The sequence below is a fragment of the Emydura macquarii genome, unplaced genomic scaffold (assembly GCF_026122565.2).
Source record: "Emydura macquarii macquarii isolate MOO-44397 ecotype Brisbane River unplaced genomic scaffold, CSIRO-AGI_Emac_v2 contig_1230, whole genome shotgun sequence".
In the NCBI taxonomy this organism is placed as follows: Eukaryota; Metazoa; Chordata; order Testudines; family Chelidae; genus Emydura; species Emydura macquarii.
The window spans coordinates 6,965,766-6,985,456 of NW_027131367.1; the positions used below are offsets into that span (position 1 = coordinate 6,965,766).

The 19,691-nt window shown below is 37.5% G+C and overlaps 1 protein-coding gene across 1 annotated transcript in view; it reads left to right on the forward strand.

Moving 5' to 3' along the window:
* The first annotated feature begins 3,210 nt into the window (after nt 1-3,210).
* The window catches only part of PITPNC1 (phosphatidylinositol transfer protein cytoplasmic 1), a 147,339-nt gene continuing 130,858 nt past the window's right edge, over nt 3,211-19,691 (forward strand). The window contains exon 1 of the mRNA XM_067547332.1: nt 3,211-3,342. Coding sequence (XP_067403433.1) covers nt 3,268-3,342 — 75 coding nt within the window. The 5' untranslated portion in view covers nt 3,211-3,267. The remainder of the gene's footprint in view (nt 3,343-19,691) is intronic.

A 19,691-nucleotide genomic window follows, 5' to 3' on the forward strand; every position in this document is an offset into this window, starting at 1 on the left:
ATTAGTCATGTCTTCCCCTACAGTCATTACATACAATCCTACAATAATACGTAAACATTTGTATCTTTAATAAAATGAACTCCTAAGGGTTTGTCTACACTTAAAACTCTACAGTGGTACAGCTGCACTGCTGTAGCACTTCAATGTGGACATTTTCTATCCCAAAAGGAAGGATTCTCCCATCAGCATAGGTAATCACCTCCCTGAGCACTGTCTACATGGGGACTAAGGTCGGCTTACCTACACCATGGATTTTTCACATCCCTGACCGATGAAGTTAAACTGACCAAATTTTCTAATATAGACCGGATCTGTGATACTTAAACTTAATTCATTAAAGTTTGTCAGGATGTTGCAGGAAATGCAATATCTGTCACACAGGTAGTAAAGACCTACCTGGAGAGGGCTTGGGTCCGAATATGAGCCTCTGCTTGTCTTACTCTCTTATCATGCTCCTTCTCTCTTTCCATCCCCCGCCCCAATATGTGTGCACATTCACACACACCTCACTACAGAGGGCAAAATATGTTTGTGGATCCATATCTTCTGCATCCTGACAGATCTCATTAATTTATAATCCATCATAACAACCTTTTCCTCATATCTTTTCTTCCTATTTTTAATAATGTTTTCTCCTCCCTTCTATCATTCTCTTCCCCCAAACCATTCAGTTTCAACTTTTGTTCTTTTGAAGTTCCTTCTCTAAGACCCAATTTGGTCATGTGCTGCCCTGGGCTCCCGGTGACTTCAAAGATCAGGCGTTCAGGGCATATTACTATAGGCTGTACTTGCCCTTAGCTCCCATTAAAGTCAGTGGGAATTCGTTTGTACATAATGTCTGTGGAATCAGCCCTTAATACAGTGTTTCCACAAACTAATAAAGGGAAAGGAGTTGGTGAGTGGGAAGAAGTAGCTGACCTTTGCTGTAATGTCTGTAAAATACTTCTTTACTGAAATGAGTACGCATGTCTGTTCTTGTGATGCCTGCAATGTTTAGTGGGGCTGTGGTGATGTAACATTTTAGCAGAGTTCTGGAGCCAGCCCTCAATTCCATTTCATTTGCAGAAAGTAAGGGTGCCCTGGAGTTATTTCTCATATGTTTGTTTTGAGCTACATTGAGTTGGCTTGATCAAAACAAATAGAGAAAGTATTTATTACAACTCATAATTATAATATCTTATGATTTCAAAACATTGTACTGCTCACATCACATTTTATTCAGAAACCAGTTTCTTCAATTCATCACTGCAAGAAACATACAAACATTTAGCTATTGATGTGTGCCTCTTGTGCTCTGAGTTCTGATATTAAATTAATTACTCAAATTTGATTCAGCAGTAGTTGGCTAGTACCATGAAAAACTGAATGTGGGTTTAGCCATGTGACTATAGGAATCATATGTTAAAATCCTGCATGGTGCTTCAAAACTCTAGGAGTAAAGATTTTTTGTTTGTCAATAGACATCTTGCAATAACTGCAGAGCCTGGCTGTCTGTGTGGGGTGACATCCTCAAATATGCTACATGTGGCAGGACAATCTTTCAGGCCGTAATTTGAAAACAGGCCAAGATCTGGCCTCTTGCCAGTCATTTAGGCAATGGGAGCTCTGTGAGAATAAAGGGAAAGAATCCCCCTCTAACACTCTCGCACGTACACAGAGTGTCCCTGGTGTCCTGGCTGTGCAGGAAGGACTGGATGATCTGTGTAGTGATAGATCCTCCAGCCCTTCCTTGTCTCCAAAAAGTGTTGAGCATGACACGCTAGTAGTTCTAATGAGAGTAAGGACAATATAGCGTACAGGGTTTACGGAATCCCTGAATATGTCCATGGCATCCTGCCTCTCCTAGCATAGCTTTGCTGCAGTGGTTTAGCCACATCAGGCAACCTCTCTATCTGCGAAGGAGGAATGGGAGTTTGGCCCAGGTATCTTGTGTCTGTGGTTATTGGTGTAGCTATTTTGGAAATCTAAAGCTTTTGGACTAATGCAGAGAGTGATGAAAGACAATGGATTTCTGTTGTCCCACACATAGGATGATGTGATTTGTTTGTTTGTTTTATTTATTTTTCCTATTTTTCTCTTTGCTCTATTAGCAGTGGTGTTCAGGCCACGAGACAGAAAATTTAACTGTAGATTTTTCAAGCACAGATTTGCTACTATGTGATCTATTAAATCATTCAAAATATTCAGTGTCCACTTCCTCTCCCTGCTGGCAGTGAAGAAACATATTTCAAAGAGTGAAAACTAGCTGTGTAGGGGCACTCAGAAAAACCAGCTTCATAGGTGAGAGATCCAGTTACAGGCTGGCTTGAAAGGTATTTGTAAAATACATTTAAATAAAATGAAACAAAATAAATAATTACCGTGGTTGTGTGTACAATAAAAATGACACAGTGACTCTTGCATAAATTCTATATATTATTTTCCTGTTTCAGATATTTTTAGTTTATGTGCACCTCTCAGGCTTCAGTATATTCCTTCTGTTGAAGTTTTGCCTTAAGCAGACACTGTCAGTCTTTTGATTTTTTTTTTTCATGCAGCTGTAGGATGTAAAATATTGACAGATCTTTGCCAGAAGGATAGGTTGATGTGTGTTTGTAGCCTGGCTCCCAGGGTGGATAAAAATCAACGATTTAAAAAAAAAATTGGATTTTTTTTATTTAAATCAGATTTTTTTATTATTTTTTCAAAATCATCAATAAAATACTAAATTTCTCCCTTGTTTTAAAAAATAACAGTTACAATTAAATCTCATCACAAACATGCTAAACCTACACTTACAGTCTCCTAAAATGAATTAATGGCTCTAGTCTGTCCCTCCTAACTACCAGTTCTTGCTTCTTGAAAGTTCTGGGCTTTCAGTTTCTGTTTCTCAGCAGACTAAAGTCACGTGTGCAAAAAAAGACACAGGCTGGATAGTATTGTTGTTGTTCTGTGTTTATGTGGTGGTGAAGCTGGGCCAAGCAAGGCAGAGGAGTTTGTTAAGATGCTGTCTTAAAGACAGAGAGACAAAGGACGGAGGCAGAGTAGAAAGGAACAGTGGAGTGGACTGGAAAGAAAAAGGGAAGACATTATACAGTACACACAGAGCTTCCTATATTCCCCCACACTTTTGCCACAGAAAAACTGTCGTGGCTTCTGGTCGTAAGGGAGACCCTATCTGGGAATATTTTGAAGAAATTCCTTCCCTGTGTGAAAAAGGAAAACGTCTCAAGTATAAGCAGTGCATGAAGGAGATGCAGGGCCTAGTTGCAAGAATGAAACATCATAATGAAAACTGCTTATTGGGAGAACATGATGTGGATAAAGATGTGGATATGTCTGAAGAACAATGTGGATCAACTGGTTAGTAACTTAAATAATTCACTTTACAATGCATCATTCTTCAAGACTATTCCTTTTAGTACAAGTGTGATTTAACAAGTAAATTCCCAAGCTGTTTGTGATGTTGGATGTTGCTAGAACATTTTTTTAGCTTAGCTATCCTTGTGGCTTGTTTAATTAGTTAACTAAGTTTATAATCTATCACCCAAGTATATGGTACAGAAAGCAGCAGTAAGAGAAATCTAGAGTTGCCACTGGGTGTCATTTGCTTATTTAACGTTACATAATACATGCCCCTTATTTGGAACATCATGGCCACAGAACATAATGGTGATGCCATAAGTCTATTCCCTATTTTACTTCAACATGACTCAGCTTTCCCAAGGGAACCCCATCCTATATTTGTTTTCTCAAAAAACAGAAGTGCCAGTGAGTTCTATGCGGCTTATTCCAAAATTAAGTGCACTCTAAGTGCAGTCACTCTTAGCTTTTTTGATAATTTGGAATCGGGTCTGCATCCTTGCTGAAGAAAATGTAAATAATTAACTGAATAATAGAGTGAGAAGAACTGAGAAGAATGACTATTCAAAATCATTTTTGAATTTTGTTTCATGATCCCATTTAACCATAAGAGACTTTGACTGTGACTGTCTATCTGCAACAACTTCAGAGCCATCCGTTGGTACTTTTAGCAGCAGTGCTGCAACTAAAGGTATTTCAGACAACAAAGTATCAGTAGCAAGCAAGTAGTAAGGACCAGCATATATCAACGAGACACCATAGATGAAAAGGTTGCTCAGTTCATTTATGCCACTAATTCTCCTTTTCGCATTGTTAACAATAAACTCTTCAGTGACATGGTTGGGTCCTTATGACCAGGTTACACTCCACCTGGTAGAGCAGACATTAGTGGAAGGTTGCTAGTTACAATGTATGAGAAGAAACTTGAACAGCATGCAAGAAATACTGAGGGGAAATTTTCCAGTTAAAGCCTTGGTGGATGGAGCAGTGTACACAATGATCCAGTAATATGTGCCTGTGAGACAACAGAAGAGGGGTTGCATATCTTTCAGAAACAATAGATACATCAGGAAATGCCCACACAACAGAATATTTAAAAGAAATGGCAGTGAAAGCTGTAATAAACTGTGAACAAAATTTCAACTGTCACGTGTAGTTTTGTCACAGACAATGCCTCAAACGTGGCAAACATAAGAAGATACTCAGAAGAAGAAACAGAAGGATGCTCCTTAATGACATATGACTGCAGTGCCCATTTAATGCATCTTTTAGCCAAAGACTTAAGTACATCTTCTCCAGGAATAAAAGACAATGTTGCTGAAGTTTCAAAATACTTCCATAACAACCATTTTGCTTCAGCTTCACTGAAGAGAGCAGGAGGATCCAAACTAATTCTCCCTGAAGATGTTTGATGGAATTCTGTGGTTGATTGTTTTGAACAATTTATTAAGAACTGGCCTATTCTCATAACACTTTGTGAAGAAAACCATGATAAAATAGATGCAAGTATCTCATCCAAAGTATCTAACATTGGATTAAAGAGGAATGTAGAGGATATGCTCAGTATACTGAAGCCTATTTCCATAGCCTTAAACAAACTTCAGAGAAGTTGTTGCTGCATTGCTGATGCTGTCAAAATTTGGAAGGCACTTCAAGAGACATTGAAGAAAGAAATACCTCACCAGAAGTTAAACAGCAGGCAATAGAGTGAATGGATCAAACACTAACTCCACCTCATTTTCTTGCGAACATTCTCGACCTCAGATATAAAGGTAGATGCCTAACTTTTGAAGAAGATGATGCTGCCATGGCATGGGCATCTCAAAATCACTCCTGAGTTATGCCAGTCATAATAAATTTCAGAGCTGGAGTGGAGCCATTTAAACAGTACATGTTTACTGATGATGTTTTGAACAAAGTCACTTCCCTGAATTGGTGGAAATCATTAGCCAGGCACCTTGAAACAGAGTTCCTTCAGTTGCTAAACCAACTTTTCACAGCAGTAGCTTCCTCTGCAGGCAGAGAGAGAATATTTTCATCATTTGGTATTATTCACTCAAAGCTAAGAAATCGACTGGGAGTTGAAAAAGCAGGAGAATTCATATTTCTGTGTCAGTCTATGTATAAAAATGACAGTGGAAGTGGGGAAGATGAGAGCTAGTTGTAGAAGTTTTAAGGACAGCATACGTTTAGTGTCGTGATGGCTTGTCTGTTAGAATTAATAAAATTTGAAAATTTAAAAAAAAAAAAAAAGTTTGTAAGCCAGCAACTCAGGAGACTGCTGCAGTTGCAAATGTGAAACATTTATGTAACATTTAAGATTTAGTTTGATAAAATATAAGTGCTGTTGTGTTTGTGTGTATGTGATTTAGTTCTTACCATTCCTAATGTGCTGCATCTGCAGCTTGACACAGGTAATGAGTATTATGTACTATTTCCTAAATTAATAAAAATCAAGTTATCTAAAAAATTACACAAACTATAGCCTCCTATATGTTGCAAAATGCTGTACTGAGTTGTAAATTAATGCGTTTTAGTGATCAGATTTGCACCATTGTTTAAGAAATATGTGAAGTATCAGTATTTAAACTTGATTTAAATCAATTATTTTCTCTTGGTGATTTAAATCATGATTTATATTAATCCATCCTGCTTGCTCCTAAATTCCCTTCCAGATTATTTCTCATTGCTTCTCCTCTCCATTCTACCTCCACCCCTGCAAAGGCCAACATACTGCTTTCTTGATGTAGACACTTATATACAGGCCTTGTCTGTACGCAGAAGCTTAACTGAAATGGTTTTTTAAACTAGTTTTGTTAAACTAGTGCTAAAGGTTGTGTGGGCCCTCTTATTTTTGTTTAAACCAGACTTCTTTCTGAGTGGATTTAAGCTAAAATGAAATTTAGTGTTCACACAGAATTGGTTTAACTAACTCAGTTTACAATATTATTATTACTGTGTATTATTTGTATTAATACCTTGAGTAAAAGCAGTGTAACTTTATGGCGTAGGCAAGACTGAGGGCCAAGCATCTTGCTAAGAAATTTTTAAACCTTTCCACAAGGCTGCAGCTATTGCTCTCCTTTCCTTGGGTTGCTGTACAATGATATACATACTATAGTACCCAGTTCCTCAGCCCTTCTGCAGGAGTAACAGTGGCAGAGGTTGGTCATTATACATGTGATGTTTGATTGAATTTACTGTTACAGCAAAGCTCATACTCTTCCCTAGGGCCGCTAACAAACTGCTAAGTAAGGAACTAAGCAGTAGATTTGAAATATTCATGCATATTTAATGGGAGGAGAGGAAAGAAAATTCAATGTTTAACCCCTGCGGACCTTTGACAAAAATAGTAATTCAGAAAAGGAAATATATCTGCAAGCTGTTTTTAGCAAGCTGGAGTAGGAATTGCAGGATTCTAGCTGACTAGTGTACAACTGAGGATCTTATCTGTTAACTTTCAAATACCTGTCTTTGCTGTTATGAATCATGTTGTGCTCACCTGTCCCTGCAGAGGTGCCTGTGTTTCACTGGTGCTGTGTTTTTAAACACTTGGGAATCCTTTGGTAGAAAGGTACCATAGACCTGTAAAGTATTGTTAGCTTAAGAGCTGCATTAGCGAATCTGAGTACAGTATGTCTAGTTTTTCCCCACTAGAAGAACATTGGCTGCACCGGAAGTGGAGTAGTGGAGGGCAGTTGTGGTATAGAGAAATAGGGTAGTATCTATCCTTTATGCTGTACAGTGGTACTGTAAATTGGGGCAAAATTAGGTTTTTCTGAAAGTTCTGAATAGGACATGGGAGACTCCTCAGAGCAAGATATGTTTAAGTGATATTCAATTCATTGTGAAGTGACTGAGGATGAAATTCATGTTTGACCATGATAAAGAGGTTTCCATGGTCTTTTAAGTGGAAATATAAAGAGCCATACAGTAAAAGATAAGACTGTAGAACAGTGAATAGTTCTGCCAATGCTTTAAAACTATATGGTTATGTAACGTGTGTCATAAAAATGTGCTGAATCATTTGGTCCAGAGAATTGGGATTTCTCATTGCCAGTATAGAAATAAGGAAAAAATATGGTTACTAGGGCTACATTAATAACTTTTTCTGTTCCATGTATTGATTTCCCCAAACCTTATTTCCATGGCCATAGCACTCTCCCATATATTTCACTTTCCATTCTTGCCTCAGAACTAGTCTCAAATGCATATAATGAAACCTGATAATATCAGTAACTTGGAGGTAGTTATTTTTCTGACCTTTATAATAGATGTCCATGTAATAATGCCCTCTGATTAATATGGATGTACTCTCATGGGGACTGAGATTGTACTGGCCTTCAGAACAGCTTGCACGGTTCTCTCTGTATTCATAAGTATTGTGCATATTGAATGCAAAAGTGAACATGCAACGGTAGCACCTTTAGCTGAAAATTTGATCCATTGTCCTCTCCATAGACAATTAATGCACTATATGTTACTTTGCTGAGAACATACTGGATAAAGAGAAATTGGAAAATGTCTACATTATCCCAGCATTGAAATGCTAAATTTGTCACTATAGACTGATAGAAAGCTTCTGTGGTGACTTTATCAATTCTCACAGCTTCATACTGATATGCAGTTAGAAACACCTCTCGTAGGCATCAAATAGCAAACAGTCCCTTTTATATCATTTTATACTGGTAGAATGTCTGGATGTTCAATAATGATGAAGTGAGAGAGTTCTAATTGTGTTTCTGTTTTATGTTCAGCATTTATGATAAATTGGGAAAAGTGTATTGATTTCTCCACAAGTGGCCTCTTGCTGAAAAGCAGTGACTCAGCTTGTCTGCCTAATTAAGTTTTTCAGAAGGTTCTGCAGCAGATTGATGAATAAACTAGAGGAATACTTGTTGGAGCTGTTGTCCTGAAAGTGCTAAGATTTTTGTTTGACTTTAAGGTCATTCTAACATATTTAATAAGGGCTCCTTTTCAGGATGCCAGAGGGATCCAGAGAGGCTTTAAAAATTAATCATTTAACCCTAATGCAGATTTGCCAGTGTGGCAAATTCATGCAAATTGAATTATTATTAAGCTGAGAACAGTTGACTAGCCTGGAACCAAAGGCTTATGCAGTAAACTATTTCTTTTCCTATTCCCAACTCAGCTCCTAATGGGTATTATTGCAACTATAGTTAAACATTGTTTCTCCATCATAATTCTAATTTTTGAGAGGCTTTTATGACTTGTCAAACTATTTCAGGTCAAGAGTGCCAAATGGTGTGTGTGTATTTTTGTTATAAATCAAAAGAAAAAATACAGATATTGCCACATAATATGGGACCGTGATGGCTAAATTGGGAGTAAATTGGTAATGAGATTGGTGAATCATCACTATCTGTAGAAGAACATGGAAGATCCTAAAATTTCAGAACCAAATTCTGCTTTCTATCACACTCATGCAACCCCACTGAAGACTGTGCATTCTGAAGGGAGAATTTGGACTGCAGTTTTACTTGCTTTCTCCCATAGAAAGCAGCCTTGTCAGCTTCTTCCTGTTTATCTAAGGATGAAGATATTTTCAAGAGACCATTGCAGGTGGGTGAATAAAACTTTAGTCCTGTGTGGACTGTGCAATGAAAGAGGGGGAGGTCTCTCTTCCTCTCATCCTGCACAAAGTGAAACTGGTAGCATCCTTCAGCTGTGATGGTAGGTCAGCATGTGCAGTGGTATCAGGGAAACAAATTTCAGGGAAACTGTGTTAGTTGGCTCATATGTCTGCCTAGCAAACACCACTTTATGCATGTAGGCAATAAAAAAGTGCACACTTCATTACATATACATTATTGTAACTGCTCTCCTCCAAGGCTTAGACTGCATACTGATTACTCTGGTCTTTGCCCTTAACACAGATTCCATCACACTTAAGTGCTAAAACTAACAATTTTAACAGTCAGTAGTAGCTCATAAGAGAGGGGATGTGTAATGTAGGTAAGTAGCATCTTCTGAAATGTTAACTTTTGGATACTGCATATGAATTTAAAAATGTATGGTTAACTTTTAAATGGCTTTCCTTGTAGATACACACAGTCAAATACAGATCCTATATTATTACAAATAAACATGTGATCTGTATAGGATAACAGGTACCTGTATTCCTCTAGGTCTGTGAACCCATTTTCCAAACTTGAACACTTAAGTGAGGCTGTCCAATTCTGCCTTTCACCAAAGTGTAATAAATTGGGACTTCTGTCAATTTCTGTGATAAACTTCCATTTTAATAATAATAATAATTAATAATAATTAATATCAATACCTAGTGCACTTCATCCATAGCTCTCAAAGTGCAAAGAAGGTCAGTATCATTATCCCCATTTCACAGATGAGGGAAACTGAGGCACAAAGGTCTCCCTCACCTGGAGCCGGACCCAGGGCCAGTCCTTGGAGATGGGGAAGAAGGAGCATTGAAGCTATCAGTGACCAGCACAGAACAGAGTGAGGCAGCTGGTCTTCCAGGGACTCAGGCCCCCAGGACTCCCTGGAACCAGCTCCCTGCTTCCTAGAACCTCAGGCCACCATCTCCTCTCAGTGACTCCTCCACCTCTTCCACTTCCAGGCCTGCTCTGCAAAAAGAAATTAGGAAATTGGCAGGTAATCTGAGCCCCCTCCTTAGGAAAATGTTGGTTGTACACCGAAGCATTTACTGGAGAGATGAGAATGGAATAATCAGAACTGTTATATATGCAATAGAGAACATTCAAAAACTTTTCATTCATTTGATTTAAGGTGAAGCAATTCAGTTAAATCTGCAGTATAAGAATTCAAGTAGTCTATTTGCATATATGTGAACGAAAATGTATTGAGGTATTTTCTAACTTGAATGATATATTTTTAAATAATGAAGATTCTTTAGTACTGACCTTACAGATTTAAATAACAAAAATAACAGTGATTTACAAAAAGTACATTTACAAAGTCTCTCCACAACACAATGAGATTGTTTCAAATAGATGCATCTGCCATTCCTGTTTTGTAGTGTTTGTAGTTTTGTGTTATTAACATTACAATTTTAGTAGATTTTTAAAGTAGAAAATTTGCTTTTACAGGATGCCACTTAGATACATCACCTTTTCAAAAGTACCTAGTGATTTTGGGTATCTCAAATTTTGGTTGCCCAATTTGAGACACATTAAAAGGGCCTGGTTTTCAGAGGGTTGAATTCAGCTCTTCTGTAAAATTCAATCTCCTTAAGGTGTCTCAAATTTGGCACCAAAATCACTAGTCACCATAAAAAAAAAAAAAGGCCCTTTTCATTCTGGTCAAGGAGCTGCCGTGAGTTGGAACACTACCTCACTACCTGGGTTCAAACCGTAATCAAATCACAAATGAAAATTAGCTTGGCCTAATTACAGACGCTGCATACAGTTCTACGTGATTCAAAACCATAGTGTTCTCTCCTTCTCTCTCTTTGCCTCTTTCTCTCTACTATATGCCTCCCACTCCTTGATTTAAATCATTGTTGTAGGAGGGTAATTACAGGAATGTAGCTTTCCAGGCTTCTTGGGTTTAAGTTGTTCCATGTTCTTTTGTAGTATTATTTATTAGTTTTTAATAAGTTGTTAATTTTACATCTGTTGATTTTTATAAGCAGAGCTGGATTTAAAATCGTTGAATCCTGGAATGTTAGGAATAGATTAACAGGAATGTTAAAAATGTGGTGGTTTTTAAAATAGTTCTCTTAATTACATAATAATGTTGCGAAACAGAAATTCCATCCTGCTTTGATAGATTGTTCTTTAAAACTAAGATGTTTTGCAGACATACAAGCACATAGCACACTAAGCAACAGAGTTCATGCACTGTGCTGTTTGTGAATCTTTCACTTCTTTATATGGGTAACATGAGTCACTCTAGAAACTTTTCTTCCTGCTCATTCGTTTTCTGTTCAGAGTATCGAGTTAATGACAGAACATGAAAACTAGCTTGTTAATACAAATGCTATCCTACTTGGTAAAATTGTAGAATCTGACTCTAATTCCAGTTTAAAATACTGGGATAAATTCACTGGTGGTGTAAGCAGGCACAACTTCACTGACTTCAAAACGTATACCAATGCAACATGGCTACCCGCCACTGCCATGGACACAACTCTTCTAGAAGGATTTTAGACAGCTGAGTGGGTTTTATGCTTGTCCACTGAAACCATCGGCTGGTTGTTGACCAGTTCTTAAAGAGAATCAGAGAGGGCAGAATGTTTAACCCTTACTGCTATTGTTGGTGATTGCAGTTTCCCTCCATATATGGCAAACAATGAGAAGTGTAGAACAGCATTATTAGCTGTTTTGCCAAGCGGTTCTTAGAAACATGTCACGTTCTTCAGCTTTCATTACATGCCTTGCATATCTACTTCCCCTTTATCTCCTAAGTATATTAGCAACATTTGCTGTATTTCAAATACTAGCCCTTTTAGGATGTGTATCATTTAAGCTAATAGGATACCATATCATGAGGCATAATTCTTTTGTTTGTCTAAACTTTGTCTGTAGCAAACATTATTCTGCTACCATTTCATTGTCATAGCATTACTTCATGCCCATTGCACATAGAATTGACAGCCTTGAAAATAAAGAGGGAATCTCCATGTCCACATTTAAATTTAATTTCTTCCTTCAAGCTTGCCTAAACCCTACTCCCACTGACTGTAAATCAGTAAATGCAAATACAGTATGTACACAGTCCGTGGCCAAGCATTTAATTCTGATTTAATTAATTGACTGGATTCCTATAGCATGCTGATAAGCAAGATTAGTGTCTTTCTGAGGCCTGATCCTGCTCTCAGTAAGGTCAATCAGAGTTTTGCTTCTGCCAGGACTGCAGAATTGGAGCCTTAAGGGATAATTCATTCAAAAAAAGCAGTATATGAAATACAAGACACATTTTGTGCTGACTTACATTCTATGCCACCCCTTTGATTTCTAATGCAATGGATGAAAATCCAGTAGTTTTGCTGTAAGGAGAAAAATCAAGGTATCTCTGGAATTTTTTCAATTTTAACTTGAAAAGCTACCTCACTTATATTTCCATCTATTTGTAATGGTGCATGCAGTCTGTCTAAAGTGTAATCAGTGAACCCAGTTATATCAATGAAGTTAAGAAACATAACTAAGCAAGTTAGTTTTGTAATAAAAAGACCAGAAAAGTGATCTTCTAAGGCAATATATATCACAAAAGGGATTTTATTGTTTCTGTGGATGCCAGCTACAGAAGTGCCATATGGCTTCATAGATCATCACCCTTAATTAATCAAACAAAGCATTCACACTAATAGCTTTCTTAAACCAAATTTACCACCTACCCATATTGAAGTTGCATCTCTGCTCATATACATCTATAGCAGGTGTCAGTGATGCCAGATGTTTTTAACATACTTGGAAGGGAATGAAAGTGCACACTCAAAGACTGGTGGTAACATTGCAGTTGATCAGCTTTAAACAGAACAGGCTTTACCAAATGTCAATCTCAGTTTTGTTTATGAACATTAACAAACTGTAGGTCGTGAGGTTTGCATCAAGCAGGTACTGCTTTATATGACAGGTCAGCAGAGTTCCCCGAGCACAGAGGAACTCTCTCACTGGCACTTGTCTAACAAAAAATGTCAGGTATGATTATGACTCAGACAACCACCAGGCCTATTCTTTGTCTTTTTTCTTCCTATAAAGCATCACGTGCATCTTAGCATGTGGCTTTAATGTTCATTGTCTGCTGCTAAGGGCCATGTCATTTTGTAACATTCAAACCATTGATTAGAATTTTCTGTGATTTTTTTTAAGTCACATGATGAAGAAGATGGTATGATAAAATGTAAGTCATAAGGACAAAATGGTATTAACATATCAGGGATATTTCATCTAGCAATATGTGGCCAAATTCTTCGTTGATGTAACTACATTGAAATCAGTAGTCTTGGTCTCTGAGCCTTAATACTACTTCATCCTTACCATTATTTGTCATTTTATCACCACATCAGCTTCACTAGGAGACTTAACCTGCACAGATAGTCACGTGGTATTAACAAGTCAGCTTTCTGGTTGTGATTAGGCTCTGATTGCATTACTGGGACTTCCAAATCCAAACTGAACAGTGGCAGTACTAGACAGAAAGAATAGAGCAATTTTCCCTGAGAATGAGCCTCTGATCTGGAACTTAGTAAAGCATTTCAGCATCTTCTGTGAGTGCAAAACTCTAAAACCTGACTCTTCCTAAGAATATTAGAACATTCCACGGTCACAAATCCAGAAACTGCAGCTGCCTGAGTTATATTACACATCTGCCTAAGAATTGCAAGAATATGTGGTGGGATCTTTTAGCTCCAATAAGGCAGGTGGAGGGCTACTCTAGACATTTGTCTTGGGAGCCTTCCCTACTGGCAGTGAGGAGGCATTATGAAATATAATTAGGCTTCTCTTTTTCAGGGTTCATTTTTGACATTTTTTGAGTTTTATGTAGATGTCCAAACACTGGGGGGTTATGGAGTTTTCTCATTGTATATAATGTATACACATTACAGCATATACATTACTCATTATACTAGTATATACTGTAATGAGTAATCTCTTTGTAATGTTCTCTGGTGCATTTTAACGTAGTACTGTTTCAAACAGCTCTATGGAAAAGCACACTAGAGAACCTTTAGTGCACACAAGCAGGGTCTACATGGACAAATTAATGTGCAACATGTTAGTGCGCTTTAGAAATCACACCCCTGGTAATCTGCTCCATGTGGACAATTCCTAGGTACAAGTAACTATTTATTTGGTGTTTTTCTGGTGTTCATTGGATAAACCTCAGTTTCGGTTTTGTTTTTTTTTAAATTGAAGTTGTTTTATCAAAGTTTGTTGGATAAAACCTAAAATCAAAAGTCCCAAATATAATAATATTCTAAACTGCATTAACATATTATAATAGCCTTTGGTGGGATAGGGTTACAAAGCCATAAAAGCACATTTGTGTGGGTGACAGATGGAGAGTGTCACTACACTACATTTAAAAAGTTCAAGAGGGGTAGCCGTGTTAGTCTGTATACAGCAAAAACAGCAAGAGTCCTGTAGGACTCTCATTGTTTTTACTACATTTAAAGAGAGCATTGCTTAAAATAGTACTATTCTGACTTTCCATCGGAAAGTACTTTCTGTTCAGAGTGAAATATTTTATTTCTCTACCTTCTCTTCGAGAGAACCTTTTCCAGCTAATCAAATCTCTGTGGAACATGGAGTCTTTGTTTTTTACCAGGAGTTATATGCCTTGCTTTCTATGCTGCGTAACCCATTTTCTGTACAGAAATGTTTTGTGTTTGAAAAAGATCTAATTTTAGGACAGTTTAGCCAAAAAAGAATGTTTCTCTAGTTGGTTGCAGGAAAGGTAGACTTTCCATGCCTATTTATTTTGGAGCAACATACTTCACGGAAAAAAATAAAAGAAATTAGTCTATTTATTAGCTATGAAATAGAATACATAATTAGAAATAATTTCCAGTTCACCTCTCAGATCGGCACAGTGGATTTTCTCTTCTCTACATAACCAGAATTTCCACAGAGGAAGTTCTATGGATGTAGGTAGAATCAGCTGTTTAAGATGAGCTATTGTGCAAATCTGAGTGGAAAACTTTGCCTTCAGAAGCATTCAATCATTCAAGAGCATAATCCTCACTTAAAAATAGTGTTGCTGTAACATATGCAAAACACTATTATATAAACACAACATTTATAATTGTACAGAGTCCATTCCATATATAGTTTAACATGCATTTTTATATGTACTATTTCTCCTGTAAAATGAAATGTTTGTGTTCTTATCACTTATTGTAGCTATTTCCATCACTCCTTTTTTATTTAGATCAGACTTCGATGCTGCCAAATCAGTATTAAAAAGACATATTCACTAGAATTCTTAGTATGTGTATGTCTTAGTGCATATGTCCTTCTGAACACCAAATTAGGAGTCTGAGTCAGTGAGACTAAAAGGAATTTTAACTGTTGCTTTTAATCAGAACAGACACTAGCATCTTTTGATGCCTCATATCATATTTAAGTAGCATGCCCATCTATTGTTTTATTATAGCAGTGTCCGCTAGTGCCTCCGTAATTATGGGCCTGTCAGCATTTCCATTACAAACCCCTATTTTACAGCTGAAAATTTCACTCCTGGATGAAGTTTGGTATAAAAGCTTTCCACCTCAAAGCAAGAAGGTTTCAGAAGCTATTTTGTGCACCTTTAATTTAAAAAAAATGAAGCTTTGGATCTGCTCACCCAATTTATTTTCAAAGAATAATATCAAAGGGTCAAAATATTGAGTCACCTTTCTCACACTGTGAAATGCATTTGACAGGTGCAGGATTGACAGCCATGCAGTCTGACGTCCTTGTATTTATACACAGAACAGGCACAGCACAGGCAGAGAAGTAGATACTTCTGCAAACTGCCATTCAGAGTCGATACCCATTTGATTCTTGATTTGTCTGCTGAGACTCCTGACAATATGCCAATTGCAAGGTGGACATTTGCCCACTAGAAATTGGACTGAGACCATTTCATATACACTACCAAACAGCTATCAGATCATAACTTCAGCTGCAGTCAACCTAGGCTGGTTTTGAACTAAAACATTCTAAAAGAGAGAGGCTCCATCTCCTACTAGTGAAGCTATCCAGTCCTTCATCACTCCCAAATATAGTAAAACCTGCCTGAGAGACCACCTGTCATGAACGACTACTTGTAGAGGCCACAGAACACCGCCACACTCTGGTGTGCACACATTTGAAGAGAGACCACCTTTTACAAGAGACCACTTGAGTGGTCGCTCTTGGCAGGTTTTACTGTATTGAGGTCTGAAATATGGTGCCGTGTGTGTAATACTCAATTTGTCCTAGAGTTTTGACTCTGAAGCCAATATACTATGTTGTGTGAACACAGATTAATTATAGTGCTAATTGCTTATAACGGTACCAAACCCATAAGCAACAAGAAAAAATACTTATACAGTAAGGAAACAATAAGTAATAGGGAATGAGGTGATTTTGCTTCGGTAGTTCTGAACCATCACACCCACATGGTATAGGAACTACGTACATCACACACTTTCATCATAGAAATAATAATGCTAACTAATATCGAACGGTTGTTATCGCTTTTTAGCCATATGTTCAAATGGTTGATTCTATATGTCAGCATTATTTTTACTGTAAGTTGTAAACATAATTCTAGTAACTTAAAAATATTACTGCTTATATACACAATTGTGTTGCCTATGTCAATGCTAAAATAAATAGTTGATGGTAACAAAGTTTGTTTTTACATTGCTGGTAATGACTTGCTACACTATCAATGTAATTGCTAGCAATATATAAACAGTACAACTACTAAAATACACAAACATTCACTAATGTAGTTTCAGTGGGCTCATTGCTAAAGAAGTAATGTTGTTGCTAAAAGCAACACGGTCACTAACCCAGTGGAATTGGCAACAGCTCATGATATGTTGGGCCTGATTCAGCAAGGTGTTGAGCACCTTCAATTTCAATGAAGTCAGTGGAGGTTGAGGGCATTGAGCATCTTTATGGATCAGGCCTGTTTGTAACATGAGAAATACAGGACTGTGAACTAGCACAGGCTGCGCTTTCCTTAGTTCCTAAAAAAATAAAAACCAAATAAGCAGAAACTAAGACAGACATAAAAGGGAAGAAAAGGCTTAGGAAAAATATTTAGCACTTCATATCTTCAAAGTGAGTTACAGACACCAGCTAATGAATCCACACACATGGCAATGAGGTAGGGCAAGTGTTGTTATCCCTATTTTAGAGGTAAAGAAACTTGAGACAAAAGATTCAGTTATTTTTCCTAGGCTGCAGAGGGAGGGGTCAGTTTCAGTGCCAGGAAGATTAAAGCTCAGAAGATCCTGATGTCCAGTTCCATGCTCAGAATACCTAGACTATGTCACTTTCTTTATTTTTAAGATGAAGGATGGCAATGGTCTTTAAATTACTGGTACTTAGCATATATTTAATAGCATGCCTCTCCAGTTAATCATGTGGATTTTGCCACTATATATGTGTGTGTGTGTGTATTTAGATTGCATTAGTACCCATAATATGCTTGGTGCTTTCAAACACTTAGGAAGACCCAGTTGTTACCTGCAATAGCTTCAAGCTAAGGCCCCAATCTTGGAATGCATTGCCCACACGCAGACCGGTGCAATCACGCAAAGCCTCATTGAAGTCAATCAGAGGGTCTCTGCACAGGGTTAGCAGTCTACCCATATACAGCAAATTGTGGGACTTGGCCCCAGGTAGACAGGACAGGTGAAGGGAGGAGATACGGCATGCAACATATGAGCAAAGTAGCCTGGGTGATGATGTTCACATAGCTTATCTCTTTTTTGTTGTGTGTTTAAATATCAGCTATCCCCTGGTGTCCTTCTAGTGAAACATTATTAGTTTTTCATCCAGCCTTTGTCCACAAACCTAAATGACTTTAATTTTTTATTTTCCAAACCCATTAAAGTCATAGGTAAACTATCCCCAAGTCCCGAACTCCCTATCTCTCTCTGTTTATATATCCTTTTCTCTTCTAAACCTAACTTTTCATTTCAAGGGAATGTAAAGTTGTTCCACTTCTTTGAGCTTCTACCATAATAGTTATTCATACAGGTATTTAAGCTGATCATGTCCTCTGAACGCCCTCCTGTTTAAGATGGGCTTCATCTATATTTCAGTGAATTTCTGAAAAGGAAAAGTAGAACACTTTTCCTTTGACTAATTCATTGGTTTCCCATTCCTGAGAGGCTAATATGCAATTGGAAACCTAAGAATTGTGCAGACTAGAAAATGAAGAGACCTAATCTGAACAGTGGCAAAGTGAAAGAAGAAAATAATACATCTTTAAAGAGGGATGGGCTATTTGTATTTAGACATGGGTGATGTCTGCAGGATTTTAGATGAATACAATGTATAATTTATTATGCTGTAGAGTTCAAGAAAATGAAATGATTTTCCCTAATCACTTCTAGTTAGCACAGTCACAGGTCATATTAGGCATGACCAAGAGCACTTTTTTCCTTCCACCTCACTCTGTAGAGAGGTGGAATCTATTATCAGTTCAGTTTTCCTTCTCCTAGACAGACTTGCCCAAAGAGGCTAAGTGAGCCCCATCTGCCCCAGTTGGAAATCAGCATTTTCCTTCTCTTACATATAGTTGGTTCACAACACTTTATTCTGTAATATTTGGTGCAACTCTTCTGGGTTTCTCCAAGACAGACTGCCCCCATCCACCACCCTGCGGACATGCCTCTACGCTGTTGTATCCCAGTGCAAGGAGTGGCAGTGTTATCAATTTTTTGATTGCATCCAGGTAGTTTTTGAATAATTAATAAATTAATGAACTTTGTCACCTTACATGAATGAACTTCTTCATTCATTATCTTATACTGTCCTAAAATGTAGGTAGGTTTATGTGTTTTTTCATGGTGGTGTTCATGATTATGCCAATCTTTCTATTATGTTGCAACGTATTTTGTGTTTCTAATGCTTATGTTTGGTCAGAGGAGAGGGGAAATGGATTAGATCACATAAGCCACCTGTAAATTCTGTTATCAGTAACACTTTGTGTCATTGCAAGGTAGAAAAACTGGTCAGATACCTTTACTGAAACTCTTGATCTGGAGAAATAAGCATGTCTTAAAGTTTTCCTATGGGAATGCTTGTATGACTGTACCTGAGGGAGAGCATGTTGTGCCCTTGATGGTTAGTTGAATGTGTGTCCTCATGAAAATGAAGTAGTTATTCTGTAAAGTGACATATTAGAATTAATCACAGGCCAAATGTAGTGTAATGTGGAAAGCTGAATCACATCGGTCTCACAAATGCCTTTGCTGCAAAGATAAAAGGATCCAGTTTTCTAAGAAGTGGTGGTAGCTGTATGGCTTAAATCATTTCCAAAGGAATAAATTAAAAAATGAATTTACATGCTCTGAAATCCAAATGGTTTTTAAAACAAGTTTTAAAAATTACTGAGTTTAATTTTTCTGTTTTATCTTGTCATTTTATTAAAAAGTGGAAAATCAGTGCTCTTGGGTGGTCTGCAAGGTGCAATGAATTACTGAATTAGGCTATGTCTACACTGACGGCGGCAAATTCACTGACGCCAGATCGATTTTTCCATTTGATTGTGCGGCAATGGAGATGCCCAATTGATCCAGAAGTCGATTTAATAAAACCACCTCCCCAAAAAGTGTAGCACTGCGTCGACAGGAAGGCATTTCCCGTTGGCATAGCGCAGTGGGGACGGCGCACCAACAGAAGTTACAAAGTTGA